The following is a 16,344-nucleotide window of genomic DNA, read 5'->3' as shown; positions in this document are numbered from 1 at the left end:
CAAGAATCCAAGCGAAGCAAACTGATAAGATATCGGTGAGGACAGGCCGGGCAGGCACTTTGAGAAAATATTGCAAGATACAATCATAGATGTATTTGAATCCGAGGATGAAGATGTCCGTGGAGTCTGACGCATGATGGTTCCTTACTGAGCCCCAGTCACTGGGCCATATAAGGAGTCATAAAAGCTATGCATAGCACTGTCCGCAGCGCCAATGAAGCTTTGAAGTAGCAACCAGGGTCACGAACATATGCAGTCACCAATCACAAGGCGCTCCGGTTTCCGTTTTTGTCCTATTTTGAATTTTGCGTGTTATATCGATTCAACAGCGCCCGTTCAAGATGATCACAGATGTTCAGAATGTGTGGGAAGCTCGGTCACGCGTGTGTCAACAATCGTACTTAAAGTGAGGTTTGCAGTGGTTCTGGACCTTTCTGACTCGCAGGCGAGTCTAGGCATAACATTTTGATCTTTGAGATGTCTTATGTTTCAGAGGTTGCGGATTTGCAGATATCCAAGGTATGCAAAGATTGCAACTTGATAAGTTCGATGCTGACTGGCATTTGATTCAGTACACCAATAGTAAGCACTTGTGGATCGTTCGTGAAGCAGGTGGAGATACTGACTATGTTGTATCCTAAGTTGGTAGTCTTGCAATTCTCGTGAGTACCGAGCACATTCGTCATGTTACTATCAGCTCAAATGATGACTCTTTTCGGTGTCTTAGGTATTTGATTACTGCATCACGTTTCAGGATGAGGTCAAGAACATGATCTGTCTATGACTGTGATTTTAATCACTCTCTACAGGTACACTGGACCTGGTCCAGGCCATGGGGTTTAATTCGTGTCGTCTTCACCATTTCTCGATATCTCCCTTTCGTTGGCTCTGGATTGACTGCATATGGTGAGTCACCCACTCTGGTGATCCTTATCTTTGCGTATAGTTAATGGCTATCTTAGCTGCACTGCGTGTCAGTGGTCCAGTAAGTATACGCAGGAAACAGCTTCTAATGATAGGCTGATTGTACTTATGGCACAAAGTGCCCCCCTAGTTTGGCGGAAAATGGTAAGTCATCTCACCCAGTGGTTAATTTTGTCTCAGCCTATCAACGCAATCTTCAGTTATTCATATTTTAAGTATCGTTGCTGCGGAAGGTGCGAGTTGCATACCTCACGTCCTTGCCAAGAACAGGGTAGATCATGCTTCTGTGACAGGCCTGCTAGTTATTCGGACCTGGGCATTCTGGCAAAAGAGCAAAAAAATGCTGATTGGATTATTGATTTATAGCACCGTGCGTGTTCCACAGGGTTGGTTTAAGGGCATACTAGATCTGACTTTTCTCGGTAGGCCACAGTAATTGGCGCCGTTGCTATGAATGTCCTTCCTAATCACCAGTTGATTTCAACAGGCGAGTTCGTTCATATTTGTCAACACGTGTTTTTTTTAATATGGCCATCAGATGTATCTATGATACCCGGGCCATGCGGCTTTGAGTCGTCAAGAAACTCTGCACTGGTATATGCTATATTGGCACTTTTCGAATGTGGTCAGTGGTTATGCAGGCACACCGTTGGGCACCTGACCTACAAGCAAAACTTGGCAGTGATACTGGCCCTTACTGCGTATAAGTGGTTCCACGATTACCGAGACTCAGAAATTCAGAGCTCGATCGTAACCACCGTCTACGGCGGTAGCATGCTTTATATGTTGTGTATCATCGGTACGTGGAAATCGTTGGCTTCAAAGTTAACATTGTTGTGTATTTCGTTTCGTAAAGCCATCACAGTGACCAATGTGGTTGTCGACGCAGCATTTCCGGTGCGTGTACATGTCTGTCAAACTATAGTCACTTATCTTCTGTTACTCGGCTTGCAGGTTGGCTTCACAAATCTGTTTGATACGTATGTCTCTGGTTAAATTGAGATTGGCTGCCAACTACGAACTCACTGCGTTTAGGCTACAACTTGTCATCCATAGCGTCCTAGCCTCGCGGATTCTATTCCACCTTCGGAGCAGCGACAGTCGTGCCCATGAGACAGATATACCATTGATGGTTTCGGCTCCCCGCTACGGACGACCTTCGCAAATGCAGACGAACGAGATCAAAGATGAAACTAATGAATTTTGAGGCGACTCGGAGCTTAGCAGTTTGTGCTTGGAATTGGACACGATTGTGTTGAGTAGCCCTCTTTGATTGTGACTACGAATGCGCAGTATATGGACAATTTTATGATGATGCATAGGCAGGAGCCAGCCCATGAACAGGCTCTAAACATTATTCATGTACAGCTTGGTAAGCTTCAAGTTCATTCACCTCAGCTTGCTTGGCCGTCGCAGGCCGCTAGCTCTGCTTCAACGTTTCCGATCGTCATCAAGTCATTTACGTCATAGTTTTGCGATCTTGTTTCGATCACTCACTTGCTCCAAATGTGCGTCCAAGCGTGCGCACTGCGATCGAAGAACCCTTTATGCGGTGTAAGCTTCGTGATGCGCATGTGTGTATGTTGATGTAAAGGTGGCTTCAAACCATGAGGAATCAAACATGAGCGCTAGCGTGTGGAACTTACAAAGTCTAACGCATGTCGCTGGTGCCATATCGCTCTAGAAACTCACCGTCGCGTTCAAATTTCGGCGTTTCATTTCTATACCACCTAGAAATGAGAGTGATTGGGTGAAGGATTGGAACAGCTTTCCTGCAAGTGAGATTTTGGATGGTTGATAAAGCGGGTTCGAGCTGTAAATCTGATAAGAAGGACGCAGATAGAGATACTTACACCCTGATGGCAGCTTCAGTCCGCGGGCCCTGACGCTTGTGATGTATCGATACGTACTATAGCTTGACATCGTCAGTGGCTGGCAAATTAATTCATGATCGAGCAGAGCTGACAGTCATGATGTAACATGAACAGAACAATCGTGTTGTCTTTTCGAGTATTGGGTTGGCCATAAAGGCCACCTAGCGGTCGCTACATATCGAGTCGCTCTCCGAATTGAGAGAGGAATGAATAGCATTCAAGCCATCATATTCTGTGTTGAATACAGCAAGTAGTGTCTTGTTTGAAGACGTCGACAGGGCAGGCTCCATCAGAAGATCGAATGGTTCGGCACAAGTCGATTAAAAGTGTAGAAAAATTAGATAAACAAGCACATAGGTATTAAATATCAAGAGTTCTACCAGAAAAGCAAAACACCAGAGGTATATCACGATTATGTGAAAAATTTGGAATAGGCGAAAATGCCAAACCATACACTAGCAGACAGAAGACATACCAAACTGACACGACGCTGCATAAAAAAATCGTCCAAGAATTTGCCGAGAGTCACAACTCCTGTAAGAGAGTTAATGTAATTAGCCCCCAGAAGGATGATGGAAAGAGCTGCCAGGTAGAATTTCAGCGGGTCAACACCGAAACTGAAACCAAGAAATATGCATACCGCCCAGGATAGATGCCACAGAGTAGGCAAGACAGAATTGCGACATACGAAACAAGCCAACGTGATACAAGACATCGTAACGCCCCAACCCAAACGGTTTCTTGTCCTGAGTATTATTTGGGTCAACGACAGCTGGACGAATCGAAAAATTTCCTACCTTTTTACCAATTTCATAAAGCTGTATCATCAAGTTTGATCTGAAAAAGTACACCTGGAAAAGTAGTCCTATGACAGAGAAGATGGACGACATGTGTAGCAGCACAAAACAATACTCGATAGAAGTGGCGTCGAAATTTTGAGCGTCGTGTGGTATATTCCAGATGCACGCCATGCTCGCAAGAAAAACCAGTGCTTGCTACGAATGTGAATCACGTCAGTTTTGCAAAAAAAGAAAGATGGAATGAACGGTAAACTCACGCCCACATGGAGACCTACTGCCTCGTGGTGCAAGTGATCGTTATACTTCTGCCAGCCCGTTTCCTTTTCCATCTCGCGCCATAATTTCTCGAGATTAGGCTGGTTAAGAATGAGAGCGCAGAGAAACGCAAAGGTCTGCTGAGCGCGGGACCCCAAGGGAGGTTTCCAATCTTCAGGAAGTTCTTGGAGTTGCTTCTTGACACTCCCTGACTTTGTGTTGGACATGATTGGAGGTGGCTGTTGTTGGGTAGGAGTCATCTAAATGGAGAACGTTCGTGAGAGAAGGTCGATGGGAACAGCGTATACTTACCTCAGAGTTCAAGTTATACTAACTCACAAATACAAAGTGAGTTGCAAAGGCGGGGAACACGCGAAGAAGACAGAGAAAAACCGACTTACAAAGCCCCGAAGTGCAGATTATTTAAGGGGGCGCACGGACCTAGTATGTAGAAGCATCGGAGTAGACGATCTCCGAGGAGGCGCAGCACCAGGACCGGGTATGAGCTGCCTATGAGCAAAAAAGGAAATTAAGTGTAGTTATACTGACAAGGATATTACTGTGCATGCACGGTACACACAACAAGGAGCGCGCAACTCACGATCACCCACCGGTAATACCCGAAAAACCGTCGCGCTTGTCTGAGTGCTAGATCGATCGATCGACGCGTCGCTGTGTCACTCAATGTTTCCTACTGAGAGTCAAGTGATAAGATGAATCGACATGAATGGTACAAAATGTTTGAATATGTAAAAGAAACGGCTTCAGTATACTACGTATTCCACTAGGGAATAGTATGAATTGCTATTGAATGCCATAGAAGATAATGTACCAAAATGCCGAACCACACGTACCCAAATCGTCGATAGTACAACAAAGTAAGCTTTGATTGATCCTTCATAAAGGTGGCGTCCAAGAATCTACCAATTGTGACAGTCGCCATAAGAGAGGCAAAAATATGTGTCCTGGGAACAATAATGCAAAGAGCTGGAAGACAAGTCAGTACCGAGATGAAATAAAACGAGGTATGCTTACCGCCCGCGAGACACCCGAAAGAGTAGGCGAGAAGAAACCGTGCCATGCGAAACTGGCAAACGTGAAACAGGACATAGCAACGCTCCACCACGAACGACTGTTGACCCTGAGTAAACAATTTTGGTCAATGATAGAGCTGAATGCTTTGGGAAAAAAACCTACCTCCTCACAATTGTCGCCTGACTCCAATAACGTGGCGGATGACCCAAACAACACCTGGAAAAGCAGTCCCATAGAGGACAATATAAACGACAAAATTAAGGACACGAGATAAAATTCCAGGGAATATCCTTGCAGATATTTAGCAGCCCATGAACTCATCAGGCATGCAAGACTCGCAAATAATACTAATACTTGCTGCAAAAACAAATATGTCAGTCGTACAAGTCAGAATGGTAATAAACGGTATACTCACGCCTCTACGAAGACCCGCCAACTCATCATACATGTGGTTGTTATACGTCTTCCAGCCATTTTCCTTTCTCACCTCCTGCCATACTTCATCGAGATCGGGCTTGTTGAAAGTGAATTTACATATGAAGGTGAAGAGATCCTGAAAATAGGGATCTGAGGGAGGTTTCCAGCTATCAGGAATGTCTGGCAGCTGTTTTTCGCTCTCTCCATGAGTTGCGGAAGGCGAGACGGCATCCGCCGTTGTCGTGTCGAACGAGGAAGGAATATCAACCAAGCTATCTGGATCTGTGTTATACATGGTCACAGGGATCTTGTTGAGCTTTAAAGATTGGCCTGTTCAATTTAGAATGATTATGATAGGAAGTCAGCGGGAACAGTGCTTAGGTTGTACCTACCTAGCGTGTTGAAGTAGCAAGGTTGAGGTTCTAATCAGGGGACGCGGGAATGGATGTGGGGTGTGCGCAGCTAGAAGAGAAACAGGGGAATTGCAATTGTGAACCCTGAGGCCTGAAGCTTGAAGCGGGGATCCTTTGAGGTAGTCGAACGAAAGGGGGCTATATGCAAAAAAGGAAATTATTGTTAATGAGTGACGTAAGTTACACCGACCATGCTGGGGAAGCACTCCTATCTTAGCCACTACGCGCAAATGCAATCTCCTCTAGACCACATATGTTGTATGCCTGTCGCAGCCCAAAATCGTGACATTGAAATAAGACTCGGCTCTGTCACGCTCGCCTACCATGAGCTCGATACATGCTGAACCATAATATTGGTCGAGCACCTTGCTATACTGATTGTCCCATTTCTTGAGCAGCATGGATGGAGACCAGCCTGCATGTTGCTATGCAGCGTTTGCGAGTATGTTGATGGAAAGAGGGCGAAAATTGACAAGGTCCTCTGTCTTCTTTGGCTTCGCTATGACTGATGGTGTGGCGATGAATTTCAAAGAACACTCAGCTCGTTGAGGATGGCATTCATAAGAGAACTCTTTCCCATGCTCGCCGGACCAATCAATCCAATATGCTTGTCATTGGCGACAATGTTCGTCACCACCACAAGATCATCGCGGTCACACAACATGGCCGGCCGCAATGGTGGCTCAGCTGGGCGATACCTAGTTGTATTTAGAGGGCATGCACAACCCGCCAAAATGGCAGCTTACTTTGGATCATTGACATTAGTAGTATTGAGTCCCCAAACGAGCTTGTCCACACTTATTACAATGCGAGTAATCACTTCAAGCTTGATATCAGCGGCAAATTTGAAATCGTGACAGAGAAGAGCCTCTACCAAAATCATTGCTCCAGCTTTGAGGCTGCTTCACTAGTCTTGGAGCCAATCGAGCCGACTGGTATCGTCAGTTACTATTGACAACCTGGTGTCATGGATCTTAAGGTATCGGCAGGCTGATTGTGCGATGACCTTGGCTGTGCAATCGCGTTTGTTCACATACTCATTTTGCCTTCTTAATTGTGGCCCCCGAGTAACAACCAAAGTTTGAACGAAAATTATTGAACCACGACAATTATAATCGCACCAAGGAGACATACCTTACTCGTCTCACGCTGCAGCCACTTCGACAACACAAGGACGGCTTGGGCATTGCGGGAGTTCGAAGTCTTCATTGTGTGGGGTTGAGAGTGGAAGAGCGAGAACAACCAGCCGAAGAGTGGCATATGGACGCGAACTGAACCTAAGTTCACAAGTACAATTCACAGGAGCGCAAATTAATGACCATCGGCAAACCGGTAATCTGCAGGTGACATGTCTCACCAATAACATGTCTATATAAACTCAATCCTCGGATTCGGACATCCGGTTAGCTAAGTAGAGTTAGTGTGTATATACCTGGAAAAAAACTAGCGCACCGTAACACCAGCCCTGGAGCTGACAAGTGTTGGAACACCATTTCTCCTCCGCTCTAGTCACGCCGGGGCCCTGTATTGGACCTTTGTTCGCCTGACTCAGGCCCTGAACAGCCTATCTGCGGTAAATGGGACCCGGCTCGTTTGTCCACTAGTAAATAGAAGGTGAGATAAAAAAAAAACTGATCAGTCGATATGAAAGTAAGTGTAAATTCCTGTGAATTCATGGTTTCTAGGTAACTTACTAGTAGCATTTCGTTCTCGAGTCCGTAAGCAATCCTAGACTATCCCAAACCGAAAAGTTGTACTAGTAGGTGCAACAGCGTCAATTCTAGGGTTCTGGGAATTAGGGTATGGCGTCTGGTTGACCGGCAAATTAGCATGGCCCTCGCAGAGGGCCAAATTTACAGGTGTGAATGACACAAAATTCATGCAAATTTACTGACGGGGGTTCGGGGGCAGAGCCCCCGAAAGCTCTAGCTTTTTGACGCTAATTTGCGTTAATTTGCAGGTGAATTTCACCTAATTGACTGTAATCTACTCCGCAGACTCCCATATCTCCCACTCGCCATCCATCGGTGTCGTCGACGAAGTCACAGCGTCAGCTGTCAGCTTGGATGGAGGTCCGTGACTCACGGGAGCCGGCTCAAGCTGCACAGGCTGGTCTGAGAGAAGATCGAGAAGGAATCCTGATGCTAAGTTAATGTGATCACCAACATCGAACCTGTCGCTGTCTTCTCCATCGAGGCTCACATCATCATCATCATCAGGCCACTGTCCCTCACTGGTCTCGTCATCTGAGTCGCTCATGGCTAGTGATGTGCACGGCTCGGCTTGAGGCCCTGGGCCGGCCCAAGCCGGGCCCAAATAAGCCGGGCCCAGCCCAGGCCTAAGTCACGGCCTGAGGAAGGCTTGGGCCCGGGCTTGAGTTTCGAAAAGCCTGAGCCGGCGGCCTAAGCCGCGGCTTTGGCATGTTCAGTGGCACTCACCGGAGGTACGTTTCCCGACTCTATTTTTGTCTTTCTAAGCTTCTGACTCCCATCACCTTTATCAGCTTCGACTCGAATCACCTTTATCAGCTTCGACTCAGATTTAAGCCCACTATTTCCGACAGCGAGCGATGATATCAGAGATGTGGACCTGACTAGCGTCCATAATTTGTCCGGTCCAATCGCTGTGGAGGGCGCCGAGCCTAGAGACTGTCTTGTAGTTGATATTCTTGATGGTATGTCGTACCTGGTTGCTCTTTTGTGTCTCTTTTCATTTGTTCGTAGTCAGACCGTTTGATAAAATGCCCTGGGGCTACACCGTAAGCACCCTCACAAATTCAGCCAAACGCCTAAAGTGCAACAGGGTATTTTCGAACTCAAGAACGGCGGCAGATTGTTTGGTGAGTGAAGCCTACAATTGGATCCAAAGTCGGCGAGTGGTTCGTCGACCGTTCGAAATACATCCCTCTTCGACTCACGTACTGCGAGCGCAAGTACCTACGCCTCCTCGACGATGCACTTCAGGTATCTGAGTTATAGTATTCAGTGCTTACTCTTCCGGGCGTGCAGAATCGAAGCACTCGAGTGCTACCAATCGTCCATCTCCTCTCTCTCGTTCTCATTCTCCTCCTTGTCTTCTTCCCTTCTCCTGCTCTCGTCCATCGTCCGTATTCGTCTGAGCCACGTCAGCAGTTGCTGATGTGTGCTGGGCGTTTGCGCATGGTGTTCGTGGTGTTGGGAACAGCATGGTGGAGCTCAGACATCAATTACATGCAATTCAGCATGTGGGCCGCGGCTTGCATGGGCCTAAGCCCCGGCTTTGGGCCGGCTTGGGCTCACGGCTCAGGCTTGAAATCTGGTGAGCCTAAGCCCCCCCCAGGCCGAGCCTAAGCCGGGGCTTTGAGCCCAAGCCGGGCCGGAACATCACTACTCATGGCAATATCTCGTTTCATAGGTGGTCGGGCAGGTGGTGGAACAACTGTTGGCTTCTCAGGTCGTTGATCACCAAGGATGTCATATTTAAGCTTTTCAGGTGTTCTGGGTCCAGTAGACACAAATTCACCCAAATTGACACTATGTTTTCGAGGGTGTGAAATTGACACTGTCATTCACAGTAAATTTGCAGGGTAAATTTGCCGGGCTAATTTGCCTGGTGCAAATTCCCGGAACCCTAGTCAATTCATCGGGTCCCGTCTATGCGATTGACAATTTGAGAAGTTGGTCTGTGTGTGAGCCTTGGACATGTTTCTCCAGTAATAAATTTTAAGTTGGATATTGATGTGGGACAGTGAACTCGGGTTCTACCGCAATTATGCGATATTGACGTACTGCCTCAATTCGACTCAATTCGCCTTAGCAGCAACACGACAAGGAGGCCGAGTCGACTCTGGAAGGCTCTTGTTTCTAGATTTTCGATTTTCGGATGCCGTGAGATAGCAAAAACAGCAAAGCTCAGCCCTCAGAAATGTTAACCGTGACACTTTTTGAACTTTATCCAGGTTTTGGTCAAGATATAATGTAACCACTCACCTGGTGAAACGGTTTGGATCGGGTACCGTGAGCAACAAGACCCGAACCGAGGATACGTCGGCCTAATATGTTCAAGTACACCGTCCGGCCCCCCTGAGGTAAGAGTAGGTATTTATGGGTAAGCCACTGAGCCCAATCCAATATAAAAACCATACCGTCCTCCTCCTTGGATTCAATCAGTTCCTATCAACATCTTCGTTCGTCTTTGCTATCTGCGACTGATACCAAAGCTCGCAGCTGCAACCATTCTTAACTTTGATAATGCAATTCTTCCTATTCTGAAATAGTTCAGCTCCGGATTTCAAAGTAAATGAGGTATAGTGAGTCAAGACCTCAATCACCACTCATCAAGTAGTACTATATCTTCCAGTCAGTTAAGGAATAGTTTGTGACTCGTTATCTAACTCCGTTGGACCTTCTTTGCGCCCGGTGATGCTGTTTACCTGGAGAATCACCTGCTCTGCCTCTACTCGCTCATCAACATTACCTTTCTCGACAACTCCCGGTCCAGAAAGTTCCCTCCTGGTCCACGATTTCTAAGCTAGCCTGTCTAGGAAACTTGGCTTTGACAGTCTGTGGCGAATGTTCTTACTTTAATAAAACCCTAATCATCTTTGAATCTATACTCAATTAGCATGTCCGATGTATTATTTATACAAGAGAGCACCCGCACTCTATCTGCGAGCCCATAACAATACTAGCGTTTTGATCACCGTTGCTGGTTCGCTGATACAGTGCAGAGATTTGGAAGTTTTGATCGCCCTTTTCCCGACAAAGCTTTTGTTTACTGTAGGTATTAGTTCGCATGTATGCGGATTGATTCGTGGTTCTCAATCACAGTGACTCACCTCTTACTCACAAGATGGGCCACGATAGCAGCGCCAGAAACGCCTGCATCTGAGAAGACATCCCCTCCTATTCAATATACGAAAAGCTTTTGTCAGTCTTCACACGGGCGTTGAGCGTTGAGCTCGCCCATACTCCCTATCATGAAATCACATTTACACTCGGCGATAATGTGCAATGCATGGGCGAAAGGTTATTCGTCCAACATTTAATGTAGTAGCGCTGAAAAAACAGCGTCTCCCCTTGGAATGCATCTCAAGACTGGTCCAAAGTTACAAGATTAGGATACGCAGAAACTGGATGGTGGGGTGGGCGAGAGGGCTACTAGCAAGTCATTACTTGGGGGATTGAGGGAGAGGGTGTGTATAGTTGGCCGTGAATATTAATTGAGACTGCAAAGCCTGAAGACCATCGTAATGGAAATGGTTGATTAGTGATTCAAGGTTTGGGGCGAGTAGTCGTACAGATGCTGCAACGCTGGCTGTGTTAACGACCATTGGCATGTGGTGGAGATGCACAGCAGAGAAACAGCACGATCTGAGCCCACCATGAGATGTATGGTGGTTGTGCGACTGCTGTACCTGGAGCAGAAGGTGTCGCAGATGTTGAGGCAGTGGCAGGTTGAGTGTGCGATGACGACGCATGGGCTGGGCCGTACAATTGTATTTGTTGCTCATCATATGCTCGTTTTGCTTTCATAAAATTTGGCCCCCGAGCGACAGCCAAAGACTGAACAGAATCACTAAACCACGGTGATTGTAGAGGTGCTCAGGAGACACCTACCTGCTTGTCCCGTATTGTAGCCACCTCAACAACACGAGGACGGCTTGGGCATTGTGCGAGTTTGATTTCTTCATTGGTGTGGGGTTGAGAGCGGAAGAGTGAGGACAGCCGGATGATGAGTGCATCTAGACGTGAACTCGAAGGGGTTGTGGGATCTAGTAGCGAAGGCGTGGATTGTTGCTGAAGTGCGCCTCATGGATATCAAGTCTGGCTGCCCGGGCTCATGCTGGTGCATCATTTTCAGGTGAAGAGCGGTGAACGAATGACGACAGGCGAGCGAGAAGTCCATTTACAGAGGAATGAAGGTGCGCACCACTCATTGGGGAAGACTGGATACAGAAGTCTAGATAAGAATTAAACAATAGAAATACTGGCTACGCACCTCAACATCGGCTTCCATGCCATTAAGAAATAAGTGTTCGTCAAGACCACCAAACTGGCCGGGACATCGTGTAGCATCAGCCTGAAATGTTACTGTTATAATGAGTGAGAAAGATTGAGAACACGGCACGTACTTCCAAAAATGACTTGTCATTAAGCGAAGAGCAGGATGTGTGCTGTATTCCTAATTCAGAATCATTATCTCGAGATGCGTTCTGTTTAAGTCTGTCTTTTGGTGCCTAATAGTCGATATTATCAGCGAGAGAGAACGGGGAATATCTGAACACTCACAATATTGGTACTAGTGGAAAGTAGGTCTTCCATGCCAGCTTCTTTGAGGATGGCGTGAACGTCCCATGTGTACGCATTTCTGTTTTCGCAAGCAGTGATGAGCACCTTTCCATCTGGGGAAAGGGCTGCGGAACTCGAATCCTTTTGGTGCCGGAGGGGAGATCCGACTGGAAGGTTGGTATCGAGATTCCATAGACGCGCTGTTTTATCCCATGATACACTTGCAAGGAGGCGGTTGGAGATGGCGGAGACCTGGTCCTCGTGACCTCCCGATCTGCTTCCGAGTAGCGATGTCGAATATCCTAATTAGGCGATTTGAACCGGAGATGGGCCGTCCGATGCCCATGCCAAGCTGCGAACTATATCGAAATTATAGTGTTTGAATGTTTTGAGAAGCTCGCCGGTTTTTGCATCCCAGATTGTTACAGCGTCCTCCTGGTCTCCACCCACCGCAATTTTTGATGAGTCAGGCGAGTACATCACCGCATACATCCAGTTCTTCCCAGTTTTGATTGTCAGGACAGTAGTGCCGGTGTTGACATCCCAGACTCTTACCGTCCCATCCCAGGATCCACTCGCTACTCGCTACTCGCTCACCATCTGCACTCCAGCATAATGCACACACAGTTCTGGTGTGTCCTGCCCAATTGGTAATGACCTTCGTCGTGTCAACATCAAACAACCTCACATTCCCGTCATCGCCTCTGCTGGCAATTGTCTTTCCATCTGGGGACAATACCACGGACCACACTGCGTCATTCTTGTCCCGCCAGTCCTTGCCTATCTGCGTACCATTCTCTAGGTCCCATAGTCGGAGTGAGCCGTTCAACGAACATGTAACGATGTGTCCACCATGCAGGTGCGCAATACCGTTTATCCAGTGGGTATGGCCTCGCATCGTCTGGTGTGGCGTGATCACTGGCGTGTTGCTGGTAGAGGAAGACATAGTCTGCGCTTGGAGTCTCAACTACGGCAGATCGTGGACTGCGTATACAAGATAAGTCTGTCGGGATCTTTGAATGACTAGACCGGATTGTCTGACAATGGCTATGATTATCAGAATCACAGAAGGCGTGGTTCATGAGACATCGTGCTTACAGGATTCAATCCTCACTCACAAGACGGATGACGTATGCCGGTGCTGCGAAATTCGAGAATGTGTCAGAGTATCTGAAGTTGCTGGCGAGCGAGTCGTCAGCTTCAACTGCATAGAGTATCATTCACAGGAAGCACCGTTTGGAGGAGCACAGTGCACAATCACCAGCAATCAATGAATGTCTGGTTGGGAATTGAGGAAGCCGGGGGGTCGTTCATGCCGTTTCTAAAGCTGTGTCTCATCCGGTGATCACTTCACAGCAATGACCCTGCTATGTAGATGAAACGCTCAGGTCTGGACCGCCTTCCTCGACATAGTCTCACTTCCTGCATGCTCGCACCTCCGTGATTTTTTTATCATTGTCTTTCCTTCGTTACATCGACTTCGTCCTTCACCCATGCTTGTGTTTCATTAGTCAGACTACTGCTATTGCTCTATAGGACTGTAATACCTCGAGTTTTCCTATCATGGTGTCAAACGTCCTTTGCAAATCTGGCTTAACATTGCGATATAGACGTCTTTCGAAGCATGTGTTCGAAGCACAGGCACATTCCGCTCGAAATTGACGACGCATAGACGGTAAAACCGGCGACGATGATCATAGGCGTTAAGTTGGTATAACTGGCGTCAGAGAGGTGAATCTTATACATATTGTCATCAAGTGTGGATTTGTTACAGTGTTAATGAAGGATAGCTAATATGCTAAAAGTTCGAGAAAGAGATAAGCTAACATGTCGAAAATGTATATCGAACCGACAAATCTGAAGGCAGAAGAGGAGAAAGAGAAGGGAAACATGCGAGAAGTGAAGATATGTTGAGGCTACCGCTCGATGATGTGGTTGCAACTTGAGCTTGAAGCTTGAATGTCGAGTCTGGGGTCTTTTCATTGTGAATGCTGTGAAGAGTGTTCGGACTGTGTTTGCTCAGGGTCCAAAGTTGTTAGATAACAGGGGACCGACCAAGTGCATTCTAAAATTTTAGATCAGAGTCTAGCGTTGTTTTAGTTATATAACTCCTTTGGACATGTCCCATAAGCGGCCTACTACCCTTCAAGTTGGAATGACGTCCAGGGGGTCACTGATGCGATGCAGCCTCCCGCCGGTACGGAGCATGCATCCAGCGATTGCGCTATTCGCTTCCTCATTCGTTTTCCCTTTCCGCACTCCTCCCTCGGCGCTCTAACAATCTTTCTTTAGACCTGCTGCCCACCACTCCCTTATAGATTTCGTCGTGTCGTAGTAATTAGTAATTACTCCTGATACTTCGTTAGTCAAGTGTATTATAGTTTTTGAATGCATCAATTTATATTTTACCGTCCCCCATCCCCTCGCTCAGAGTCATATAGAGCGGCTCCACCTGCTCGCGTCCGTGGACTCCCGGGCTAACGCTCGGTCCAATTCAACCTACAGTATGTTTTTCAAAACTCGGCCTCGCCACCGGAACCAGCACTTTTACACCCTACTCATTGATGTGACATATTACCCCAGCCAGGGCCGCCGCTTGATGAAACGAAACCTCAGTCAGTTCGTTATGCGACCATTCACTAGCCAGTAAATGCGCCAGAATATCGTATTCTGGCGGTTTGAACGGCACAGGACAGCTCTTGAAATATCTCAGCTTGTTCAGTGCTCGGAGAGGACAGTATACAAAATGACACATCCCTTGACCTAGTAATTAGGGTGTAAAAGCTTTGCCGGTTCCGTTAGCGAGGTTATATTGTAAAACTTCGAGACGGATGTACATCATGTATATTCGTCATGGTGTTCGGTCAAACCCGAGTTCGCCGCGACATTAAGTTCTATGAGAAACCCTAGGTGAGCTATAATAATTTCGGGTGTTCGTGCACAGAAAGACCGACCCGAAGATACTCCATCCTGCACTAGGTAAGAATGAGTATCATATGCAAGTAACTGAGACTGTTACAATATAAAAATCATACCTGCCCCCCGCGAATTGATCAGTTTCTATCAACATCTTCATAGCACCTCCAGGCCAAGTACCATGAGTTTATTGAAGATCCCCTTCATCCTAGCTTCGGCCATTGGAACTCATGTATCGTTCACTTCCCCTTCTCCGTCACCGTCATCTAAAGAGAGTGTCGTGCCATCCTTGTTCGAATTCATCATTAAATGGTGTATAAAACTTCGCTGCCCGGAGTTAATGAAGGTGGGTCAACCATCTAAATACCTGTCGTTGTTTGTATTAATCTGTGGAAAATATAACAGATCAACATATGGGCAATATCGCTTGTTGAAGTGGCAAACATCTTGGCCACGCGTATAGGCCCCTCAGATATTCCAGAAGGCATCAGTGGCACTAGAGCTGTGCAGCTTTTGCATGCCCTCCACCCTACACCAATCACCCCCGCTTTCCTCGTCGGCAGTATTGCGATCGCACTTGGTGGCGCATTAAGGTTTTATTGTATGTCGACGTTGGGAAAATTTTGGAGCTTCAATCTCAGCGTCAGAAAAGAGCACAGGCTTATGACAAGCGGGCCGTACTCGGTGGTGCGCCACCCAAGCTACGCTGGTCTCCTTCTCCAAAGTGCTGGGACCGTTGTCGCGTACGGAAGCCAAGGATCATGGATGAGGCAGTCCGGGATCTTGCAAGTGCCTTTCATCAAAGCATTAACGAGTATCACTTTCGTACTTGTCATAATCCACACCTGGATTTCCCTCAGCCGTCCTGCACCGGAGGACCAAATGTTGCAGGGTGCCCTGGGAGAAGAATGGGAGACTTGGGCAAAGGAAGTAAGATACCGGCTTGTTCCTGGAATTTATTGATTACACACATGTGGGTACTAGCTATAGGCGCTGTGCGTTTGTTGAAAATTAACCTGTTTCAACAGTCCATCATGATATACGATTTTCTTTTCGTTTACACACCTTCGCTACCCTCGTTTGCTGTTTTTCCCAAGTCTCTTATATTCAGCTTTCCCTAACGGCCCATTATGCTGTAACATTTTATAACTTTACTTAGTTCCTTGCTCGCTCTTCATTGCAGTTGAACCTGAGTTGTTATTATGTAACACTGTAACTGACAAGAGTGAGAATAGCCCGCCGAGGGGTGCATCTGGATGTGAACTCAAAGGCGTTGTGGAATGATATTCGGTTTCTTTGTCAGTGTTGAGTCGAGGTCGAGGCAAAAATGAGCAAGGGTGGACTAGGAGCACGTGTGGATCTACCCGCAAGGCATAGAGGGTTGCTGAAGTGCGTCTGGTGCATTATTCTCACGTGAAGAGCAATGAATGAATGATGACAG

At 47.0% G+C, this 16,344-nt stretch overlaps 6 protein-coding genes across 6 annotated transcripts; 3 read left to right on the top strand and 3 right to left on the bottom strand.

The window, feature by feature from the left end:
- Positions 1 to 49: 49 nt before the first annotated feature.
- Positions 50 to 2,451, top strand: HD556DRAFT_356851 (uncharacterized protein). The gene is made up of 17 exons (XM_041310368.1): positions 50 to 362; positions 420 to 519; positions 573 to 582; positions 643 to 662; positions 728 to 760; positions 810 to 906; positions 963 to 985; positions 1,044 to 1,068; positions 1,125 to 1,157; positions 1,218 to 1,294; positions 1,351 to 1,411; positions 1,463 to 1,549; positions 1,607 to 1,723; positions 1,781 to 1,821; positions 1,879 to 1,904; positions 1,960 to 2,199; positions 2,247 to 2,451. The coding sequence occupies exons 2-16, from the start codon at positions 478 to 480 to the stop codon at positions 2,129 to 2,131; spliced, it is 864 nt and encodes a 287-aa protein (XP_041161644.1). The 5' UTR covers positions 50 to 362; positions 420 to 477; the 3' UTR covers positions 2,132 to 2,199; positions 2,247 to 2,451.
- A 651-nt stretch (positions 2,452 to 3,102) lies between these two features.
- HD556DRAFT_1362158 (uncharacterized protein) lies at positions 3,103 to 4,456 on the bottom strand. The gene is made up of 6 exons (XM_041302662.1): positions 4,255 to 4,456; positions 4,166 to 4,183; positions 3,856 to 4,113; positions 3,596 to 3,793; positions 3,439 to 3,544; positions 3,103 to 3,380 (listed from the first exon to the last, which is right to left on the bottom strand). Exons 3-6 carry the CDS (start codon positions 4,111 to 4,113, stop codon positions 3,211 to 3,213), a joined length of 732 nt encoding a protein of 243 aa, XP_041161643.1. The 5' UTR covers positions 4,166 to 4,183; positions 4,255 to 4,456; the 3' UTR covers positions 3,103 to 3,210.
- A 136-nt stretch (positions 4,457 to 4,592) lies between these two features.
- Positions 4,593 to 5,848, bottom strand: HD556DRAFT_1362154 (uncharacterized protein). Its single transcript, XM_041302661.1, has 5 exons — positions 5,698 to 5,848; positions 5,304 to 5,635; positions 5,051 to 5,245; positions 4,889 to 4,994; positions 4,593 to 4,840 (listed from the first exon to the last, which is right to left on the bottom strand). The coding sequence occupies exons 2-5, from the start codon at positions 5,598 to 5,600 to the stop codon at positions 4,638 to 4,640; spliced, it is 801 nt and encodes a 266-aa protein (XP_041161642.1). The 5' UTR covers positions 5,601 to 5,635; positions 5,698 to 5,848; the 3' UTR covers positions 4,593 to 4,637.
- An 83-nt stretch (positions 5,849 to 5,931) lies between these two features.
- Positions 5,932 to 6,601, bottom strand: HD556DRAFT_1307210 (uncharacterized protein; the record flags this gene model as incomplete). The annotated part of the gene is made up of 4 exons (XM_041300009.1): positions 5,932 to 5,982; positions 6,042 to 6,143; positions 6,254 to 6,416; positions 6,465 to 6,601. 4 exons carry the CDS (start codon positions 6,599 to 6,601, stop codon positions 5,932 to 5,934), a joined length of 453 nt encoding a protein of 150 aa, XP_041161641.1.
- A 761-nt stretch (positions 6,602 to 7,362) lies between these two features.
- On the top strand, positions 7,363 to 9,752 carry HD556DRAFT_1535567 (Acetamidase/Formamidase family-domain-containing protein; the record flags this gene model as incomplete). The annotated part of the gene is made up of 11 exons (XM_041309604.1): positions 7,363 to 7,368; positions 7,451 to 7,577; positions 7,716 to 7,790; positions 8,147 to 8,161; positions 8,222 to 8,392; positions 8,442 to 8,476; positions 8,521 to 8,557; positions 8,587 to 8,681; positions 8,727 to 9,015; positions 9,272 to 9,377; positions 9,656 to 9,752. The coding sequence occupies 11 exons, from the start codon at positions 7,363 to 7,365 to the stop codon at positions 9,750 to 9,752; spliced, it is 1,053 nt and encodes a 350-aa protein (XP_041161640.1).
- Positions 9,753 to 15,084: 5,332 nt separating this feature from the next.
- HD556DRAFT_1441819 (uncharacterized protein) lies at positions 15,085 to 15,866 on the top strand (the record flags this gene model as incomplete). The annotated part of the gene is made up of 2 exons (XM_041306358.1): positions 15,085 to 15,249; positions 15,309 to 15,866. The coding sequence occupies 2 exons, from the start codon at positions 15,085 to 15,087 to the stop codon at positions 15,864 to 15,866; spliced, it is 723 nt and encodes a 240-aa protein (XP_041161639.1).
- Positions 15,867 to 16,344: the final 478 nt, after the last annotated feature.

This window comes from Suillus plorans (assembly GCF_016647745.1).
Source record: "Suillus plorans strain S12 chromosome Unknown HD556scaffold_20, whole genome shotgun sequence".
Classification (NCBI taxonomy): Eukaryota; Fungi; Basidiomycota; class Agaricomycetes; order Boletales; family Suillaceae; genus Suillus; species Suillus plorans.
Note: the sequence above shows the minus strand (reverse complement) of the source record. Positions and strands in the feature narration are given on the sequence as shown.